This window comes from Mustela nigripes, chromosome 3 (assembly GCF_022355385.1).
Source record: "Mustela nigripes isolate SB6536 chromosome 3, MUSNIG.SB6536, whole genome shotgun sequence".
In the NCBI taxonomy this organism is placed as follows: Eukaryota; Metazoa; Chordata; class Mammalia; order Carnivora; family Mustelidae; genus Mustela; species Mustela nigripes.
Window position 1 is genome coordinate 13419167 of NC_081559.1, and position 19957 is coordinate 13439123.

At 46.0% G+C, this 19957-nt stretch overlaps 1 protein-coding gene across 1 annotated transcript in view; it reads left to right on the forward strand.

Annotated features, from left to right (window-relative positions):
• CDK15 (cyclin dependent kinase 15) overlaps positions 1 to 19957 on the forward strand; it is an 80374-nt gene that overhangs the window by 48929 nt on the left and 11488 nt on the right. The window contains exons 11-12 of the mRNA XM_059392637.1: positions 11368 to 11416; positions 18303 to 18442. Of these exons, the coding sequence (XP_059248620.1) occupies positions 11368 to 11416; positions 18303 to 18442 (189 nt within the window). The remainder of the gene's footprint in view (positions 1 to 11367; positions 11417 to 18302; positions 18443 to 19957) is intronic.

Genomic DNA, 19957 nt, shown 5'->3' on the forward strand with positions numbered 1-19957 from the left:
TTCCTTCCTTCCTTCCTTCCTTCCTTCCTTCCTTCCTTCCTTCCTTCCTTCCCTCTTTCCTCCCGCCCTCCCCCATTTTAAGCAAGCTGCCTGAGAACTCTGTGTCCTCTACTTCAAAGGGCCAGTTGTCTTATTTTGATGTGGGCAGATTGAGAAGTAGGCTTTGAAAAGTAGGCTTTTTTTTGTTTAATCTTTTCTCCTGGGATAGCTTTCAGAGCAATATATCCAAGTGTCAGTGAGGGGGTTCTGACGAGCACCGATTCCCAGACTCTCAGCAGGATCATTCTCTAACAGAAATATAAAAGTGAAATATTAAAAACCCTGGAACGTGAACTCCATCTGCATGGTAGCCAGTGGCTTGCCTGCTCGCACCATGGGAAAAAAAGATCTTGAAAAAAGAGGGAGGAGAAAAAAAGTGCTTTGAGTACGAGGTTTACAGGTTTAGTAGAGCATAGTAACATCCCCTCAAAGAAGTGGGTGTTGTTCTGTGACCCCCCAAAATGCTCTGCCTTTGACTCAGCCGCCAGAACACTCACCCTCCCCCCCCCACAAAACACCCCCTTTTCACATGCTAACTGAGGCGCCTGTGATTGGCTGAACAATAAACTGGTCACACTTGCTAAAGGCCTGCCATCTTTCACACAATTAGCCAAGACACATTAATCAAACTGGAGGTGAACAGGGGCTGCGCTGGCCTCCAGCCGGGGGAGGGGTGGCGGTGTGCGTTTTGGTGATCCTTAGTAGGAGTCCATAGGAAGCAATAATAAACAGTATAAACAATAATAAACAGCAACATTGCTGGAGAGGATTCTACCACCAGAAAGTCTGGAAAGGGTAAAGTCCCGATTGATGCCCTATCGGGGATGTACTAGGTTTACGGCAGAGAGGATCCCAGAAGCTTAAAGCAAACTGGATATTGGTCTTGGCTGAAATCTGCTCACAAAAGACACTAGTGTGAATTTAAAGGGTGAACCCATAGAGACATTCTACAAAGTTCCCTGGCCCTCTTAGCTTTCTCTCCCCCCACCTGCACCCCGCAAAATGCACTCAGGAGCCCCTCCCCTTTTGAGCCTCAAGCACTTTGAATCCCACTAAAACCAACAGGAATAACACATATATAAGAAATGGAGAACCATTTAGAATCCATTAAGAGAAAGTATTAATCCTCATGGGATTGGACCTAAACTAAGTATTTGGAGGACAGAGACAACAGTTCATTTGGGAAGAAGAAAAAAAAAAATTAAGCTAACCTTTCTACTTTCAGTGGTAGAATCTTCCTTCTTTTCTTTTCCAAATTCTCTTTAAATAGATTTTCCAATGGCAATATAAAGCTAATAAGATCATACCTTAGAGACTAGTTTGCTACAGAATCATGTAAGGCTTTTCGGAGTAACAGCTAAATATTTAGACGTTTCTCAGTGCGAGTAAACGGAGCCCTTATTCCTCTGGAGGTTGTCCAGTCACCATCTCATTAGATGCAAAGATTCTGTGGATAAAGAAGAACTTTTTTTTTTTTTTTTTTTTGGTGCCCACATGATTGCAGCCCAGTTGTGGTTTTTAACGTGTCATTGATTGTCTCATCCAACTCCTTCTGCTCCAATGAAAGGGTCTGCCGTGGCTGTTTGCTTCCTTAAACACGGATTTTGAAAGGGCTCATGCTGTGTGAGCTCCAATCCTAGCATTAATGGACTGCTGGGTTCATTTCACTACACTCAAAAGCACGAAGTTTAAATCCCTCTCAATTCCATTTGAGGCACCAGAAGACTTTATCCTTCTCCACTAATGGTTCCAAGTTTACATCTAGATACTGGGGGTCAAGGACAGGAGAGGATTTAGAAATAACAGTGCATGACACTAGTCAATGCATTTGCCAAATTGGCAATTAGGTCCTGATGTGCGAGCAAAGCATTTCGTTCCTGTCTCTTTGATGCTCGTTCCCATTAAGAAGGGAACAGAGTCCGCAGAGGCCTTCAAACTTTTAAAGAAATATCTGCTGAAAATCATGCCTGATTTGTGACATGAGCTCAGCAGCAGGAAACATCCGGGATTATCCTGGTTCTTTCAGCCCCGGGAAAGAACGATGCGCACGGAAAGATTCTCCACTGGAGGAACTTAGTGGAAATCAAAAGGCAGAAAAGCAGCACTAAAAGCTCTGTGGGGACCCAAAATCAGATGTACTAGAAACCAGAGGCAAACGGCTCCTGGGGACGCCCAGTCATCTTGAGGACGCCTGCTTTTTCAACCTCTGACCACCAGGTGGAAGCAAAAAATAAGAGGCGTGGAATACAGACAGAACATTCTAGCCATCTCCCCTTACACCTGGAATGTTTTCTTTTGACCTGAAATCCAGTGCGAGAGCTTCTCTTCATCTGACACCACTGTGGGACAGATGATGACCGCAATCTAAAATGATGCTTGTCTCTATTGGGAAGGCAAAGAGCCACCACGCTTTGGGCTCCAAGGCTTGTGAGCCGGGCTTTGTGTGGTTGCGGCGAACACAAGGTAAGGCAGTATCTGCTGCGTCCCGTGAGCGGTTAGCCAAGGGGGTTATTCATGGGCTCAAACGGGGGAAACTACTGCTAAGGGAGGTTTTACTTATGGACATCAGCACCTCACAAAATGGAAGTCCAAGCCCCACCTATTACCACCTGGGGCACTTGAAGAAGTTCCCTCATCTGCAAAATGGGAACAATCCTGTCCTTTTCAAAGTGTTCCACGCACCGGGCACAGAACACACGTTAACTGCTACTTCTCGGTACTGCCTGCCTGGGCCGTGCCGCTGAGGAGCGCTGTGTTAGGCACAAGGAAGCGGGTTTTCTCGCAGGTCCCCAGAGGCATTTCCTAGCTTGCAGAGGAGCCAGTCCGCATCCAGACTGGTTCTCTTCCCATCAGCCACGCCGCATCCCTCTGCCTCATTTTGCAGGGTCGTTCTGATAAAGAAATGAAATTAACTGGACCTTATCTGCCATGGTTCCTAAGTTCTAGTAGGTGCACACAGTAAGTTAGTTCTCATTGTTTTACTCAGTGAGGAAGTTCCTTCCCTGCTTCGGTGACCTGCCAGGGTTCAGACTCAGTGCAGGTGTGTGAGAATTGAAGTTATACCTTCTTCTTCTTCTTCTTCTTTTTTTTTTTTTTTTAAGATTTATTGATTTATTTGAGAGAGAGCATGAGAAGAGGTGGGGGAGGGTCAGATGGAGAGAATCTTCCAGCAGACTCCCTGCTGAATGAGGAACTCCATCTCCCCACCCATGAGATCATGACCTGAGCAGAAACCAGTGGGACGTTTAACCGACTGAGGCACCCAGGTGCCCCGTGAAGCTATGCCTGTTTTTAATGTTTAGCTCCCCTGGAATTTTTAACTTCCCTCTAGGTGTTAGGCATACCTCTCTGTGCCAGAACTGACCTCTGTGTTTGCTGGCTTGGGCCTCAACCGTGCCTGAATTCTAAGTCCCTAAGAGCTGACCCTCAGTTTCCAAATTTCTACCCAAGCCAGTGTGGGCACCTGTTAAGGCTCTCTCTTCTGGTGAAGGCTCCATTCTGCACCCCCCCACACACACTTAAAATGCTGTGAGAAGCCTGCCCACTATGACATGGGCTGTTCCCTGGCAGAACCCTCAGTGTCTGCAGGTGGCCAGTAAAGTACTGCATCACAGAAGACATCAGTGTTCCCTTTGTTGACTTCACCCCAAGCCTCTTATGGTAGAAAGAGGGCGAAGGATGTCTGCCGAGCAACCCTGACCACTTGTAGGGTTTCTAGTAATTTATACGTGCCCCCTAAGAGGCACATAGTCATGAGTCAATACATACTCGTTCACTGAAATCAGTGACCAGGAGTTAGAAAACGTGCAAGTCTACCCCGAATCACACCCTCTAGTCTCTAATAATCCTCGTTCTGCCCACTTGGCCAAGAAAGTATATATAAGTTATTAGCCACCTTATTTCCGGATAATAATAACTACTGTTTATTGAGCTCTAGCTCAAGTTGGGTACCTTACCTACATTATTTTACTTTGATTCACACAGCCTTATCGGTTAGGGGCAGTGTTGTCATTCCTACTTCACAGATGAGAGAACCGAGGCTCAGGAAGGTATGTGTCTGGCCTCGGGTCACCTAGCCAGGAAGGGGGAGCTCAGAATGGCTAGAGCTGTTGGAGTTCAAGGTGATGCGCACAGCTGTATTCCACCTTGCTTTCCAGCTACTGAAGGGCAAATATGATGCTATAGTAATAAAACAAAGCCCTAGAGTGGGAGGCAGCTAAAAATGAACACTCCAAGTTCATTTCCAAATGATTCTGTCCTTCTAACTAGACTTGGTTTTAGAGTCTGTAAGCTTGGTGACATGTTTTTGGAATGCAATGTGAGTGGAGTCCCCATCCTGGGACCCAGGCAGCCCTGGCTTACCAGAGCTACCCTGTGAACCCTGATTGGGCTCATTACCACTGCACTACTGCAAGGCTGCGGAAAGCCCCCCGGGGAGTTACTATTAACATCTTTATTAACCCGTCCCCTAATCAGTCCGTGAAATTCATTTAGATACACAGCCTACTTTGATCTTCATTAATAGTTTCTTCATTTATTTTTAGTTTTCTCATCTTTAATTTATTTGGTGGCAGTTATTAGTTTTTATTGAGGAGGACTAGATGATCTTAAAGTAGTTAAGATTAGGAAAAATTGCAAATGAGGAAAAGCAGGTAAAAAAAGAATTTTTTTGTTTTAAGTAAAACCCTGCCCTATTCCTTTTCAGCTAAAGAAAAGGAGCCTTAAGATTCCAAACATCATGGAAATGGCTCTACCTGTAGGCCCCTCCCCCACGTTCACGGCCAGGGTCTTGTCCCACCCATCTCTGTAAGACATAAAGCAAGACCCACAAGTAGGCTTTCTTGTGGTAGGTTTACCTTTTAAGGATAAAGTTTAGTAAATTTATTTCACTTTTATTTTGTATCCAAGCATCAATTTTTCATTCATTTAACAAATATTTACGAATGCTAGGTGCTAGGGACTAGGAGATTAAAAAATAAATAAGACATCGAGGGGCATCTGGGTGGCTCGGAAGTTAAGCAGCCAGAGTCTGGGACCGAGCCCCGAGTGGGGCTCCCTGCTCAGCAGGAAGCCTGCTTCTCCCTCTCCCGTTCCCCCTACTTGTGTGTTCCCTCTCTCACTGTGTCTCTCTCTGTCAAATGAATAAATAAAATCTTGAAGACAAATAAATAAATAAGACATTGATACCTGCCCTCAAAGAATGCAGTCTGGAGGGGAAAACTATAAATAATACAACTTGGAAAGTATTATTATAGCAGCATCCCTTGGGGGCCTCTGGGAACACAAGAAAAAAGCCCCCTTAGTTTGGGGAATCTAGGGACTGTTTGAGAGAGACAGCTGGGTCTCAAATATGACTAAGTGGGCTTTCTCCAGGTGAGCAAGAGAGGAAAGACATTCCAGACAAAGGAACTTGACCCAAAGAAACAAGAAAGCAGGCTTATTTGACATTATACCAAGCAGGTAAAACTGCTCAAGGAAGCTAGAATGTTAGCTTTGTGGTGGTCCATTGCTGGAGATTAACCTGGAAGTATAGATGGGGACCAGACTGGGAAGTACTTTGTAGTCAGCCAAGGATTTGGACTTTGACCAATAAGCAAAGAAAAGGCATTGGATAATTTTTAACAAGGAAGTGATACGGCAGGATTTAAATTAAAAATTGCTTGAAATACTATATGTAGAATTAAACTGGCGGTGTATCCGAACCCAAGTCCATCTGCCCGATGCACAACACAGTCCATCCCTACACCAGCAGGTGCGCAAGGAGATCAGATGCAATGTGGCCATGATTGAGATTCTAGAAGGCAAATACTAAGTCTCAGCTAGAGCAGTGGTGACGGAGAAGGAACGGAGGGGGCAGCTCTAAAGAACATGTAGGTAGTAGAGTCAAGGGGATTTGAGTTGTGAGGGAGAAACCAATGGATCTCCAGCGGGTGACTGGGCGGTCCATTCACTGGCACAGGAAAGAAAGGGGGAAGGAACTGTGGGGAAAGTGGTGAGTAGAGATTGGAACATTTTGCGATCACAGTATCTATGGGATAGCTAAATGAACATATCTAAAAAGCAATCAGAAATACAAGCCCATGATTTTAAGAGTCCAGTGTAAAAATACAAAATTGGAAGTAATTGATTAAAGAGGTATTTGAAACTCCAGTGTGCATTCAGTAATCCAAGGGAGAATGAGAAGAGAAAGAAGACTAGGCTAGAACCCTGGGGCCCCAGTCTTGAGGGGTCAGGCAGAGGGAAAGGGGGTGTTTGGGGAATGAGAAGGAAGAGCCAGAGGGGCTGGAGAAGACCAGGAGATGACAGTAATCACAATACCATGAAAATCATAGGGCCATAAGCTCGTCGGGGACAGGCAATACCATGTCTGCGTCAGCGCAGTGCTGAGCACACCGAATGACCCTTAAATAGTGGTGACAGCCATAGGGAAGTGGTAAATAATATCCCCTGATTCATCATGAAACACCATACACACCAGATGACATGATCAGGCTTTAGCTCGGGGCACCTGGCCGGTTCAGTCTGTAGAGTGCCTGACTCTTGATCTCAGGGTTGTAAGTTTGAGCCCTACGTTGGGTGTAGAGATTACATCATAAAATCTTCAAAAAAAAAAAAAAAAGCTGTAGCTCAAACATCATTTGTGGGGGTGGACCGGACGTTAAACATGGTACTCCCCCAACCTCCCGCCCTAGGGAGAGGAGCGAGAGCCTTCTGATTATGCTCGGTCCCTTTGCTTTCTGCACCCACCAGGAGCAAGGCGTGGCCTCCCCTTCCTTTGCAAAGACTATTACCTTAGCCAGAGGCTGCAGAGGCTGGAATCTTTTCTTAGAATCCACAGGAAGTTTTGAGGCAGGGTTAGAAAAGCGATAAGCTACTAATGGGAGTTGGGGCACCAGGTTCAGAGGCCGAGGAGCGTACTTCCTCAGAGCACCAGCTTTCTGCATCCTGTTGATGACAGCCAAAAAGTCTACAGCCTAGGTAAGCACCAGAAGGGCCATGCTTAGGCTCCTTGAGTCAAAGATTACGGGAGTCATCAGTGGCTGTGAGGGCGTGAGTGTGGTTAAGGAGGGGAGGTGGGGTTAGGAAAAGAGCTACAGATTTTTGCAATGAGGTTTTAAAGTTACTGCTTGAGGCTAACAACATTATCAACTATTTAAATGTATGGTATCTCAAGAATGCATTGTATTTGGGATATTCCAGAGGTGTCGTTCAGTAGGCTGCGTTATAAGATAACCTTAGGGCACTGTGGTAAGATTATGGAAACCAGAAAATGTTTTACCTTGAGCGAAGCCTCAACAGGGTGCTGGTGATGGTTTATCAGTCAACCAGCAAATCTCTGTTGACTTGGATCTGTTGTAAATGAGCTTTCTTATTTCACTTGTGAATTAGGACTTGGGGGAAAAGGTGGTGTTTTAGTATGGGAGCAACATTCTGCCCTCATTTTAATTTAATTCCATTTGGTTCGGAAATTACTATGTTCGGCTTTTTAAGTTTCCTTTTGCAACTTACTTCGCCATTCCTACTTCAAATTCCAATTGAATTCAAATGAGAACTCCTTTAAAAAGAAAGGCAGTAGGAGGAGATGGAGAAAAATTTGGTCTGTGGATTCACCGTCATTTTTGGAAAGAGGAGGGAAATAAGCTACCGAGAGCCCCGTTCTTTTAGCGGCTCCTGAAGCCAGAAAAACAAACACCTCTTGAAACGGTGCTGTGCAAAATGCCTATCTGTCGATCATTCTCTCATTGATCTCTTGCAGTTTAACTACCGGGAAAAATCAATGGGAGAGAGGCAAGGTCATCCAGCATGAGGTTATCTGCATGTGAGCGGGAGGGTAGACCACAGTCACGAACAGTGACCTGACTATGCCCTGGGCCCATCAACCCCTCCATCTGCTCTAATGTAGCTACAAAACACATGGGAGAAGAGAGTCAGGCACAGTCTGGCAAGACCTGGAACCTCAAGTTCAATGTCGTTAATTTGCCTCCTGGGATGACTCGTCCAGGTCACCCTTTCATTGCAGCATTTCTGAGGACCGATCTTTCCCCTGTCATGCTTCCTCGTTCCCCTCCTTGGAAACAGAAGTCTGCATCAGACGCTACGTTCTGCCATTTTGATATACATTGATTAGTTATATTTTCACAACTAGCTCACTTGAGGCAACAAGCCTCAGAGAAGGGTGGGGGAGTCACTGATGAGGGGTCGACCCCACCCTTCTTGCACACCAGCACCTTCTGCCTCACTGGGCGCCACACCAGGAACATCTGGAGATTAGGAAGAACAATAATGACAACCGCAATGACAGCAATGCTGGGCTGTCCACACGCGCACTGGATCACACTCTGTGGGGTGAAGCTTGGCGTTCCTTTCAGGCCAGAACTTCTCCCAGGTGATGCTAACATGCAGCGTGGCTTGAGAAACACGGAGTTAGACCCTCCTACCTCTCCAGGATGAGAGATGAAGAAAAGGAAAAGGACTAAGATGAACATTTGTCGAGCCCCTCCTCCTCTATTGCCAAGTGCCTCATCTTATCTCGTCCTCCCAAGTAACTGGAAAGTTATTCCCATTTTACAGATTTGGAAACTTCTGCGTTACTAAACCAGAGACGTTAATTTCCCCCAAATCTCAGAGCTCACAAGTGACAGAAGGGAGATACACAGCTAAAAAGCACACCTCGGACCCACACTGAAGACTCAGGAGAAATCAGGTGGGGCATGTAAGAACTAGGGCTCGGAGCGCGTTAGAGTTTCAGGGCCATGAAATGGCGAGTTATTGAAGGAGAAGCATTAGGCAGAAACACCTGAGAGGAGAGAGGAAAATGTGGTCCGTCGGACCAGAGAAGAGGCAGAAAGAAAAGAGGCAAACGGTGAGGGAATACCAACGTGACCCTTACCGCCCTGATGCTAACACGAACTCAGTGGAGCAGGAACTATCATCATCCCTCTTCTGTAGACGGGATGTGAGGCCCCGAGGCTTCTGGAAGGTGAGACAACAACACCCCCAGGTTACACAGCTGGTGAGGGCCATGCTACGTTCTTAAAACCCAGCTCCAGAGTCCTAACCATGGGCTTTCGGTTGCCCACCATTTCTCAAAGGAAGAAAAAGAAGAGTAGGAATGGTTTTGTTTTGTGCTCAGAGGCAGGCCCTTAACATTCATCATCTGACAAATCCCAATGAATTCAACGAATCACTTTGTCCTTGAGAGGCGAATATGACCTCCAGCTTGGGTTAAGGGAGCCGGCTGGTGATGGTTAAACCACCTTGCTTGAGGGCGCAGCGAAGCAGCTGCTGCAGTTGCAAACCCGAGGTGCTGTCTTTGAGTCCGGACTCAGCCAATTCCAAATCCACGTTCTGCAAGAACAATGCAAAAGTTGGAAAGAGTTCTAAAATACCAAAGGCCCCCAAAACACAGAGCAACGGGCTCTAGGCAGGGAAAAACAAAACACGGGAGAGCACGGAAATGGATTTCATTATGTTGACTGGAAATTGGTTTATGACTGAATGAGAAAATATTTTAATTTTGTTTGGCCAGGAAGGAACCGTAAACAGGCAGCAGAAAGTGGTTCGGAAATAAACATTCTAAACAGATACCAGATATTCTTACCTAGTTTTACTGGTTATTTAAATTTAGGCGCAATCGTCTAGAGGGAGGATGAAGAAGCTGTATATACAAGCTCTTCCCTCCGTGCCTACGTGGGACTAGGAAACCACCAGCAGAGAGGCTCTCATTTGATTACACTTGACCTTGAAAACTCCGCTGAAATCACTTTCTTTGATCACTCATTTCACGCTACAAGTCTTGGCACTATAAATTCTAGTTTTAATTGAACTTACTTTCAAAGTTACAAAATAATGTGTTTTTTATTAAAAAAATAAATTTAAGAAAATAAGCCTAGAAGTAAAGGGGTAAGCCCCAGAACCACTATCCCTATCAGATGGATAGTCTTCCAGCTCTTTTTTTTTTTTTTAATGCATATACAGACAGAAATACACCAGTATTATCAAAATCATTTTTTTGCCCAACTACAATTACGTTCTTGGTTGGATAAACCAGATAAATAATCTATCCTATTCCTATTGGAGCTGGAAGAAGACATCTTTTAAAGACAAAACACATACATTTCAGGCCCAAGAAAAGTGTAAAGCATACATATTATTTTATTTTATTTTCATGCATATGAAAATAAATGCGAGTTAAAATAATCTTTTCTCGATTTAGAGCAGGAAATAGAGGAATCTGATACGGAACATCCTCTTATAACGCTAGAGCTCCCCTTATCACCTTTACATAGAATAAGTGTTCAGTTAGTACTTCTTGAATGAATGAGAAATTGTCCCTTTTTATGGTAGTTTTATTTGGGGTTAAATAGTGTCAATACCAAGAATAACAGAGACAGACATATTCACACGCAAACGTTGTAAAGAGTGTGGCAAAGGAAAGGACAAATCTTTTCATCATCCATTTTGGATTATTCAAGCCAGAATTCACTTCCATTTTTACTGCAAGTGACATAAAATTAGCCCCATTCCTTTCTCACCATGTTGAGCCTTTGAGACAACCCCACCGTTCATCACCCGACTTTTCACATGTGTTGTGTGCGCACATGCGTGCTTTGTTCTCTAATGAATTGTGGGCTCTGCAAGGGGAGGGGGTTCTGTTGGTTTCTTTCTTAGTCTCCCAGGCGCTTGGTACACATTCGGCGCACAGTAGGTGTTCAATAGATGTGTTTTGACTTGAGTGAATCTCGTGACTGTGTGAGTTTGCTAGGGCTGCCGTGACAAAGGACCACAGTCTGAGTGGCTTAAGCCACAGAAATTTGTTGTCTCACCGTGCTGGAGGCTAGATAGCTCTGAAGTTGAGGAATTGGCAGGATTGTTCCCTTCTGAGAGGGCACTGAGGGAAGCATCTGTTCGGGGCCTCTCTCCTTGGCTTGTGGACGGCTGTCTTCTCCTCGGGTCCTTTTGTGTCGTTTCTCTCATATGTATCTGTCTCTGTGTTCAAATCTTCCCTTTTTTTAAGAAGACACCAGTCACAGTAGATTAGGGCCCACACCTATGACCTCATCTTAACTAATTACAACTGCAATGACCTAGTTCCGTATAAGGTCAGATTCTGAGGTACCTTGATGTATCAGTTTTAGGGGGACACAATTCAACCCATAATAGTGACCTTCCACAGAATCATGAAAACTCAGTGTGTTCACTCTGCCCACCTGAAGCCTGAACTCTCTTTGTTCAAGCTGAGAAGAACGAGCAGAATTTTGATAATATTTTGGCAATAGGATTTTAGGGTTGTTTCTGGTTTCTAACGTGTCTGTGTATGCTTTCCAGAATGGTTCCCACTGCCGAAGCCTCGACGCCTTCAGATTGTCTGGGACAGGTAAGCACCACCTGGGAAAGCCTCTTTCAAGCAGGGCCTCAACCTCCTGACCCTCAGTCCACCAAACACGCAGCCCCTGAGCACCTGATCTCTGGAGGCCTACAGGGCCCGGAAGATGCCTCCGGGAGAGCCAGCCACCTGTGAGTGTGTCCGTCTTTCTCTATGAACCATTTTACTTTCAGTGAGTTTGGTCATTAAAATTGTTTTGTGCCCCTCGACCATGTCCGAGGCCCTGAGAATGAGGGAATGTTGGCCTGCAAGAAAACCTAGTGGGTTTATTATTCTCCGACACAGAGAAACCAAATAACATCATTGAGTGGCTATTGGAGGGGGGGGGCAACTTGATTCATGGAGGTCATGCTTTCCCAGGCCCTCTCCACGCAGTCTCGGCTCAGACCAGGGCAGACTTTTATTACCAGCTTTCAACAAATCCCTAGTTTCTTTTACAAAGTAAAACAGATAATAGAGACATTCCCGGAATAGTTAGCTAACTAAGCCGTGCCAGGCAACCTCAGGGCTAAGAAGAACTCAGTGTTTTCGGACAATGACCAATTACAATAACCAGTATTATTTGATCTGAGAGTAATTAGCGGAGGCTCTGTTCTTTTTGCTTCAGTGAGGAGGCAAAAAGGGCAGTGAGGAAAACGTCAGAGAAGGGGAAACAGCTCGAATGTCAAAAGAAAAACACGCTCGCGCAGGTGGGGAGAGGGGAAGAGATCCTAACTGAATGTTTGTATGTCGTCCTTCCCTGAAAATGTGGTAGGGTTTAACCCAACTGAATTTTATTTGATTTTTTCATGCTTACTGTTCTTGTGCTAAAAAAAAAAAAAAAAAAAAAAGCCCCCGTGGAGAGTGAATATCAGAGCCCAGAGAGGTCAGAACATAGAGCTGCAGGCTACCGAGGACCTCTTGTTGGGAGGGACAGGTCTCCTCGGCAGGGCTCTGCTCATGTCTGAGGGCTCACCGTGTCGCCTGAAACCCCTCCAGGTTTCGGAGACAGGTTCCCCGGAACCAGAACTGCTATTTACCCTTTCATGCAAGATGTGCAAACTTTCTCTTGTCGGCACAGTCAGGCTCCCCATCACCCCGCTAGAGACGTTTGGATTTTAGCCCCACTCTAGGACTTTCTTCCATTTCACTATTGGTTTCCAAAATAAACGGTGACTCCAAACCTGCTAACCACATTACTACCCTGCGCGGCTGCTGTGGGCACTGCTGCATGGGCCGAAGAACATTCCAGAGCCTCCTGCTATCACTACACCAGCCCTTCCTCCTGGGCTGAGCAGGACTTGGATTCCCTGAGTATTCATCCTTCTACCTTCTCTGACCACACACAAGACCCACCACCTCTGCCTCATCCCAGCTCAAGCTTTGCTTTATCTCAAGCTTCTGGTTTCTCTTTGCTCACATCTTCAAACCAAGGAGAATGTCTAGGGACGTGCCACCTGATACAGTGGCCACTAGCAACATGCGGCTCTTTAAATTTAAAGTGATTAAAATTAAATTTTGAACTTAGTTGCTTGGCTGCACTTGTCACATTTCAAGGGTCCAACAGCCACATGTGAGTAGTGGTTAACATATCAGAGGGGGCAGAACTAGCGCATTTGCATCGTCACGGAAGGTTCTGTTGGACAGCACTGGTCTAGATGACCCCGTGAGAAAATTCTTGGCTCTGAGAAGGACTTGGGGGTTCAACCAAGGCTAGGTGGAATGTTCGTGATGCATTATTTCATTTATTCCTCACAAATCAAAGTCCTGGTTCCAAGAGGTGGAAACCGAAGTTCTAAGAAGTGACGCAACCTGGCCACGGTCACCAGACTCAGGAAGGCAGAGCCCAGACCCATCTGGTACACAGGTCTCTGTGACTTTGTCCACCGAGTCGGGTGGCAAGTGTGATGGGTAAAGAGGAGCGAAGGTAGCCCCCGCTTTCCTACAGGATTTCTGCAAGGTGCAGAAGAAGCCTGTGCGGGCCATGAATATAGCCCAGGGCACCGCCTGGGGTTGGATGGTGACCCTACAGACAAGGGCCTAGGAAGCGCACACCCACTTGTCAGATTGATTGGAAGATAACAGCTTCTTTGATGTTGTTTCTTCCCAGGGTTGGATATAGTTCTCATTGTGGGTGCCTGCTTCACCGTGTCCTGAACTGGCAGCATTAAAAAAGGACCCCCCCTCTTGGAACAACAACAGAAAGGTCATTATTGGAAAACAACAACAGCAACACGATATTTGAATAATGCCTGCAGCTCAGTTAAGAGCATTGTGCCAATATTAAGTGCTTGCCTTTGATCATTTGACTACAGTTCTGTAGAATGCTAACACTAGGGGAAGCTGGTAAACACGTAACTCTGGGGACTACTCGTGCAGTTCTTCTGCAAACCTGAAATTACTTCCAAATAAAAACCAATTGAAAAAAAAAACAAAAAAAGTGCCCACTCTATCCCTGCCCTTTTCCTCTCTCTATAGATCCAGGGGAAAACAGCAAAGAACCCAGGTGAGCTGACAATGACTGGCCTTGCACTGTAGATAGATAACGTCCTTGCCCTGGAAAGGTGAATGGCGGTAGCTGCAGTGGAGAATTTTATACTCAGAGCCAGCCTGGACTGGGAAATCAAGGTCATTGCCTCGGGCCCTGGAGAACCACCAGATTTTCGATGTGTCCTGTGATGGCCAGTGGATAGAGCGCCACACAACCACAGAGCCTCATCTTCCTTTTGTTTTATTGTTTGTGTTTCTATTCTGGACTTCCAGAAATAAGTGTGGGTGTCCTCACACCCAGCACTTCCTGCCCAATTGATTTACCATTTTAATCCTTTCTGCAACTTTTACAAGCGAGGTCTGTGACAATTCAGGTCTGCTGGAACCAATTTGTTTTCTGCGACACAGACAGGAACTCTCCCAGACTGCTGGTGGAAATGGGAATGGGTACAACTAGCTCATATGCTTAATCAGAAACTTCAACGTGTTGTACGTCCCTCAACCCCGGGATTTCATTTCTCAGGACTCATATTTAGGAAATCATTGCGCAGGCACACAAAGATTTCCCATCAAGGATGTCAGAGCATGATTTTAATGGTAGCCTCTCACCCCTCAAACCCAACAAAAAGGACACAACTCAGATAAAGGTCTGGCTATGGGGGCGCCTGGGCAGCTCAGTGGGTTGGAGCCTCTGCCTTCAGCTCAGGTCATGGTCTCAGGGTTCTGGGATCGAGCCCCACATCAGGCTCTCTGGTCCGGCTCTCTGCTCAACGGGAGCCTGCTTCCTCCTCTCTCTCTCTCTCTCTGCCTGCTTTGCCTCCTTGTGATCTCTCTCTTTCTCTCTCTCTCTCTGTGTCAAATAAGTAAAAAGTCCTTAAAAAAAAAAAAAAGGTCCGGCTATGAAAATTATGGAATGCCCACATAACAGAATGCCAGGCAGCTATTAATATAATATCCTAGAAGCCTATTCAAAGGCCTGGGAAGATGATGGAGATCTTCAAGTGGGAAAAGTAGGTTATAACTGCATGTAGAGTATGATCTCCCTTTCTTTGTAAAATAAAAAAATACACCCACTTAAAAATAAAGGACTAAAGAAGAAAAACTGAACATCAAAACAATAGTGATCATCTTTGAGTAAAAGGGGTTATCTCAGAGTGATGGGATGGTTTTAATTCTCTTTCTCTGCATTTTCTAAGTATTCTACAATAAATATGTATTATGTTGGGAATGGAACCCTTCTTGGTTCTAGAAATGTTATTAGAAGGAGGGGTTCCTCAGAGGATATTTTTGTCTTTAATAACAGACGATCATTAACTGGGTAGGTGGGTTCTCCTAATCCTTCCAAGATGCTCCTGGCATGTTTGGTATTTAACATCACAAGCCTAACACATAATATTTTTTCGTCTTTTTTTTCCCCAAAATTTTATTTAAATTCTAGTTAGTCAACATATAGTGTAATATTGGTTTCAAGAGTAGAATTCAGTGTTTCATCACTTACATACAACACCCAGTGCCCGTCACAACCAGTGACCTCCTTAATACTCATCACTCCTCTGTCCCATCCCCCACCCACCTCCCTCCATCAACCCTCAGTTTGTCCTCTACCATTAAGACTCTCTTATGGTTTCTTTCCCTCTAACACATAATATTGATTAACATGTAGCCTATGTGGAAAGGCATTGGTGGGCAAATTAATATTTGTTAATGTCACCTTTCATGCCAATTTTCATTTCCAAAGTAATTATAACCAGTGAAGAATCGCCCTAACAAGAGTTAGAGGAGGTGGCAAATTATAGAAATGTGATGATAAAGGCAGTGGGCTGTAAGCAAGAGTGTAGATGGCAGAAAGAAGATGGCATGTTCCATACAAACATGGAAGTCAATTAGCATCTGTGCTCAAAGAAGCAACATTTGTATTCCCAAGGCTCTTGTCTCAGCTCCCAAATGAGAGTGCAATGTGCCAGTCACAAGGTAGAGATCATCAGGACTCTTGGCCAGAATGGGTGGTCCCACTGTAAGCGCTGCTCGTAAAGGCTCGTATTCAGGAGGGCACAGACTTGGTTTATACAGGGAAGACCAACATGCACTTGGCCCACGAGAGGAAGGAGCTGAAGAAAAGGGTGGTAACCATCATAGCGTAGGGGCCATGAACCTGGAACAGAATGTGGGGACCACTAAAAACCTTGACACACTCTTGAGGGAAGGGTTGGGTTAGTTGAAAAGGGAAGTCCTAAAAAAGAAGCCTTCATATTGCTGATCAGTATCTGCTCGCCTTTCTTTCGTTTGTTGGCGATGACCAGTTCTTTATATATGAGTCCCCACTACCCGTGTAAGAAGTTCCATCAGCCCTTCCTGGCTTCTCCAGCCACCCAACACAACCACAGTCTAAATACAAAGAGTATGCATGCCCTGCTAACTCAAGTTCAAAATAGGTCCCCCGGCCTTCCTTGTCCAATGAGATTGCAGCTCCTAAGCCCCACCTAGAGAGCTATTCTGTAATGATTCCAATGGGCCAATGGGTAGGAGTATGTGGAGAGAACCAACCATTGATTGGGGTGGGATTGTGGAGGCTGCTGGATGCATCACTGCCCCCCAGCATCAACACCTACCCACCCATCCACGCCCTGGAGTTTCATGGAGTGGGTTCAGGGCATGATTTTGGCACACATTTCACCCCACCCCCTATAGCAACGATGCGCTAGATAAAATTTTTTTTGCAAGATTTTCCTTGAATGTCTCTCCAGATTGGTACTAGGCCCTAGTGATCTATAACACGTTCCCCACTCCAAAGCCCCCTTCATTGGCCCTGAAAACCTGCATCTGGGGAGGGCACCCTGGAGGGACCAAATGCCTGCTGGCCTTTTCTCAAGCTGCAAGCTAATGAGCAGGCCTCCACCCCATGTTCCCTTCTCTTTTAACTAGCCTGGAAATTGGCAAGGACTGGGCATTTGCAAATTTTCCTCCATCTTAAGTCTATGAAGCAATGACTGCCGAGTTTGAAGGTAAAGTTATCTGTTTGTACAAAGAGTTGTATGTCATGGGAATCAGATACCCAAAATTCTCTTAGGTAAATCTTATGCAAATATTAGGCCACTTACATCTCTGGGCCAGGGTTTGCAGCTTCACCATGTCATGGTCCCCGGGCAGGGAAAGAATATCAGTTCTTTGTCCATTTAAGTTGGTATGCACATTCGACATTAAATAAGCCCATTTATTTTTGCTTAATTGGAGATTTGCATGGCCACGCAACCTAATTCTGAATGTCAGACATCAGTCCTGCGGTTAATTGCTTCCTGCACAGTTTTGGGTCTCGTGGAACAGCAAAGACTTTCAAACATTATAAGTAAATAGGAAAATTACGGCTCACAAATCCTGCAGGATCAGCCCCTGCTACCCTCCCAGCTTCATACCTGTCCCCTCTCTCCCTTGGTCCCAGGCCAGCCAACTGGCCTTTCTTCGTCTTCTTAAACTCACTCTTCTCCCCTCATCCCCTGGGTCTCTATTGGGCTCATACATGCCTCTCCACTGCCTAATTCCTCAGCTCTCAGCTCAAATGCTTCTTCCTCAGGGAAGCCTTCCCTGACCAGCTCTTCCCAGTCTAAGTCAGATATCTGGGCCTTTTCTGCACAGGTGTTTATACATCTCTATGATAACTTGCTTAGTGTCTGACTCCTCCCCTAGACTAAGCTGCCAGAAGACAGAGTCTTTCCTGTATCTTCCAGAGCCAGCCACCTACTAGCACATAGTAGATGCTCAACTAATAGATTTGCTCTTCTCCAAATTTACAATGCAACACGGGTCCACTTGAGGATTTGTCCTTACTATAATCTGGGCACTTGAAGAGTTATCTCTCTGGGCATAAAAAGAGTTACCTCTTTCTATGCTCCTTCTCAGGGGGAACCAAGAGAGCATCTTAGATAATACCCTGGGGGCTGAGCTTCAGAAACACTGGGAGTAAGTGTGTTTTACACCCAAGATTCACCCTCCAAAATTACCTCTAATCTTCCCTCCCCTCCGGGAAGCTATGCTTGCAGTCCTTACAATATACCCAACTGGGCTTTTCTGCTTGGGGGGGCACCATCCCACAAAGCAGCATCCTTAATTACACATTTCTGCTTCTATAATTCTACTTCTGGGTCCTTTATGTATATATACATGGTACCCGGACCCCATGGCGGGGGCAGGGGGGGCGACGGTGGAGGCTGAATGAGAGAGAGCACACCGAGGACGGGTAAACTTTCCAGTGGGTCGGTCATTTTTCCACGTGCCATCAACCTGGCTGATCTCAGGAAAACGTGACTTGAAATGTTCTCCTAGCCATCTCCTTTTCTCTCCCTTTCTTCTTCCCTGCTTTGTTTTTCAGAAGGGAGGCCTTTAGAGAAATTCTTTTTCTCTTCCCCTTTTCCAGGTTGGGCAGGGCTCCAGAAGCTGAGGACCTGGCCTCCCAAATGCTGAGAGGCTTTCCTAGAGACCGCGTCTCGGCCCAGGAGGCCCTGGTTCATGAGTATTTCAGTTCCCTGCCATCTCAGCTGCACCGGCTTCCCGATGGTGAGTGACGGAGCTGCCACGTGCCTGTGTGTGTGTGTGTGTGTGTGTGTGTGTGTGCACGCACGCATGTAAGTCTCAGCGTCTAAATGTTTTCTCCAAGTACTGGGGAATCACAATATTTGCAACCGGAAATGAGCTTAGGGATCGAGTTACCAGGGAGAGAAGCAACAGGGGACCCAATCTTGCCAGAGTTTTCTACGAGAGTCTCTAAAACTCAAAAGCCCTGGTGGGCTGAGGTGACACAGACCTCCTTGTAACGATCCAAACATTTCACATAGACGCTCTTAGAAATTGGATGAGATGAAAGTTGCCACTGACTTGTTTCTTTTCCCTAGCATCTGCCAGGAGAAGCAAAACCAAAGTTTGCCGCTACCCCCTTCTCTCCATAGAGAGTAAGATGATCGGTGACATGGAGATGTCACAAGAGGAGAGCTGGCCTGTCTTGATTGGTAATTTGATGCTGCTGAAGGAAGTGCCCGGTGGAGCGCTGGTGGGGAAGGGTGCTGGGAGGAGGGGCACATCCTTCCAGGCCAGACGCCCACGGGGGAAGGGCGGGGGGACACAAGTTACCCTGAAATCTGCCTTGCTGCCCGGGCCTGAAGTCATCCTCTAAATCTGAAATCTGCTGAGGGATCATGTGGCTGGAGCTCTCCTCATGTTTCTCGGAATGTGGCCAGGAAGGGCAAGGCAAAGGATGTGGACAGTGCGGTCATGGCCCGGCTGTTTTGGGGGAGACCATCTTTAGGTGGGGTTTCTTTGGAAACAATCATCATGCAACTGAAAACAATCTTTAGAAGCCCTAAGCAGGAGGGGGGGAAAGCTAATAAGGAAGGTGTAGGGGCTCGGCCTGGGAAGAGGGACCTGGCGTGGTGTGTAGTGTGACAATGAGGACAGAGGACAGAGCTGCTGCCCCAGAGGCATAGACATTCAGTCTAGCCAAAGCCTCCAGGGTCTGTGAATGTGGCTCCGCTGTATCTAGGACATTGTCCTGCCCCAGCCCAAAGCTCTGAGTTTGGGACTTCTTAAGGCATTTTATTATTAAAATGAGTTATTTCGGATCTCCAAAAATAACCATAATCATACAACGGGGGTTAATGTCTTACTTAACCCTGTAGGAAGAGTGAGTCATCAGGATTTATGAAGTTGCCGTTAAGTGTCAAGAACATATTAAGTGCTATAAAGATTGAGGGAAAAAAGAGGCTTGTCCTTGACCTCAAGGATCCTACGGTGTGGGAGGAAAAGGGGGTGAGGAAGAGGAAACAGGGCGCCCTTGTACACATATTAGCACAAATCATATCTAAACAGCTGAAGTCTGTGCATAATCAGCTACAGATGCCGAGAGAATATGTGTGTGCTAAAGGCAGCTCCTTGGAGGAACTAGAATCACACAAATGAGAGAGTCTGGACTGGAGGTGAATCTGGAGTGGAATTTGGAAGGAGGGGAGGGGCCCTGTGTGGCATGTGGTGGAACAGAAAACACTCCAGGCCACCTCCACTACGTTACTCCCTTTCCAA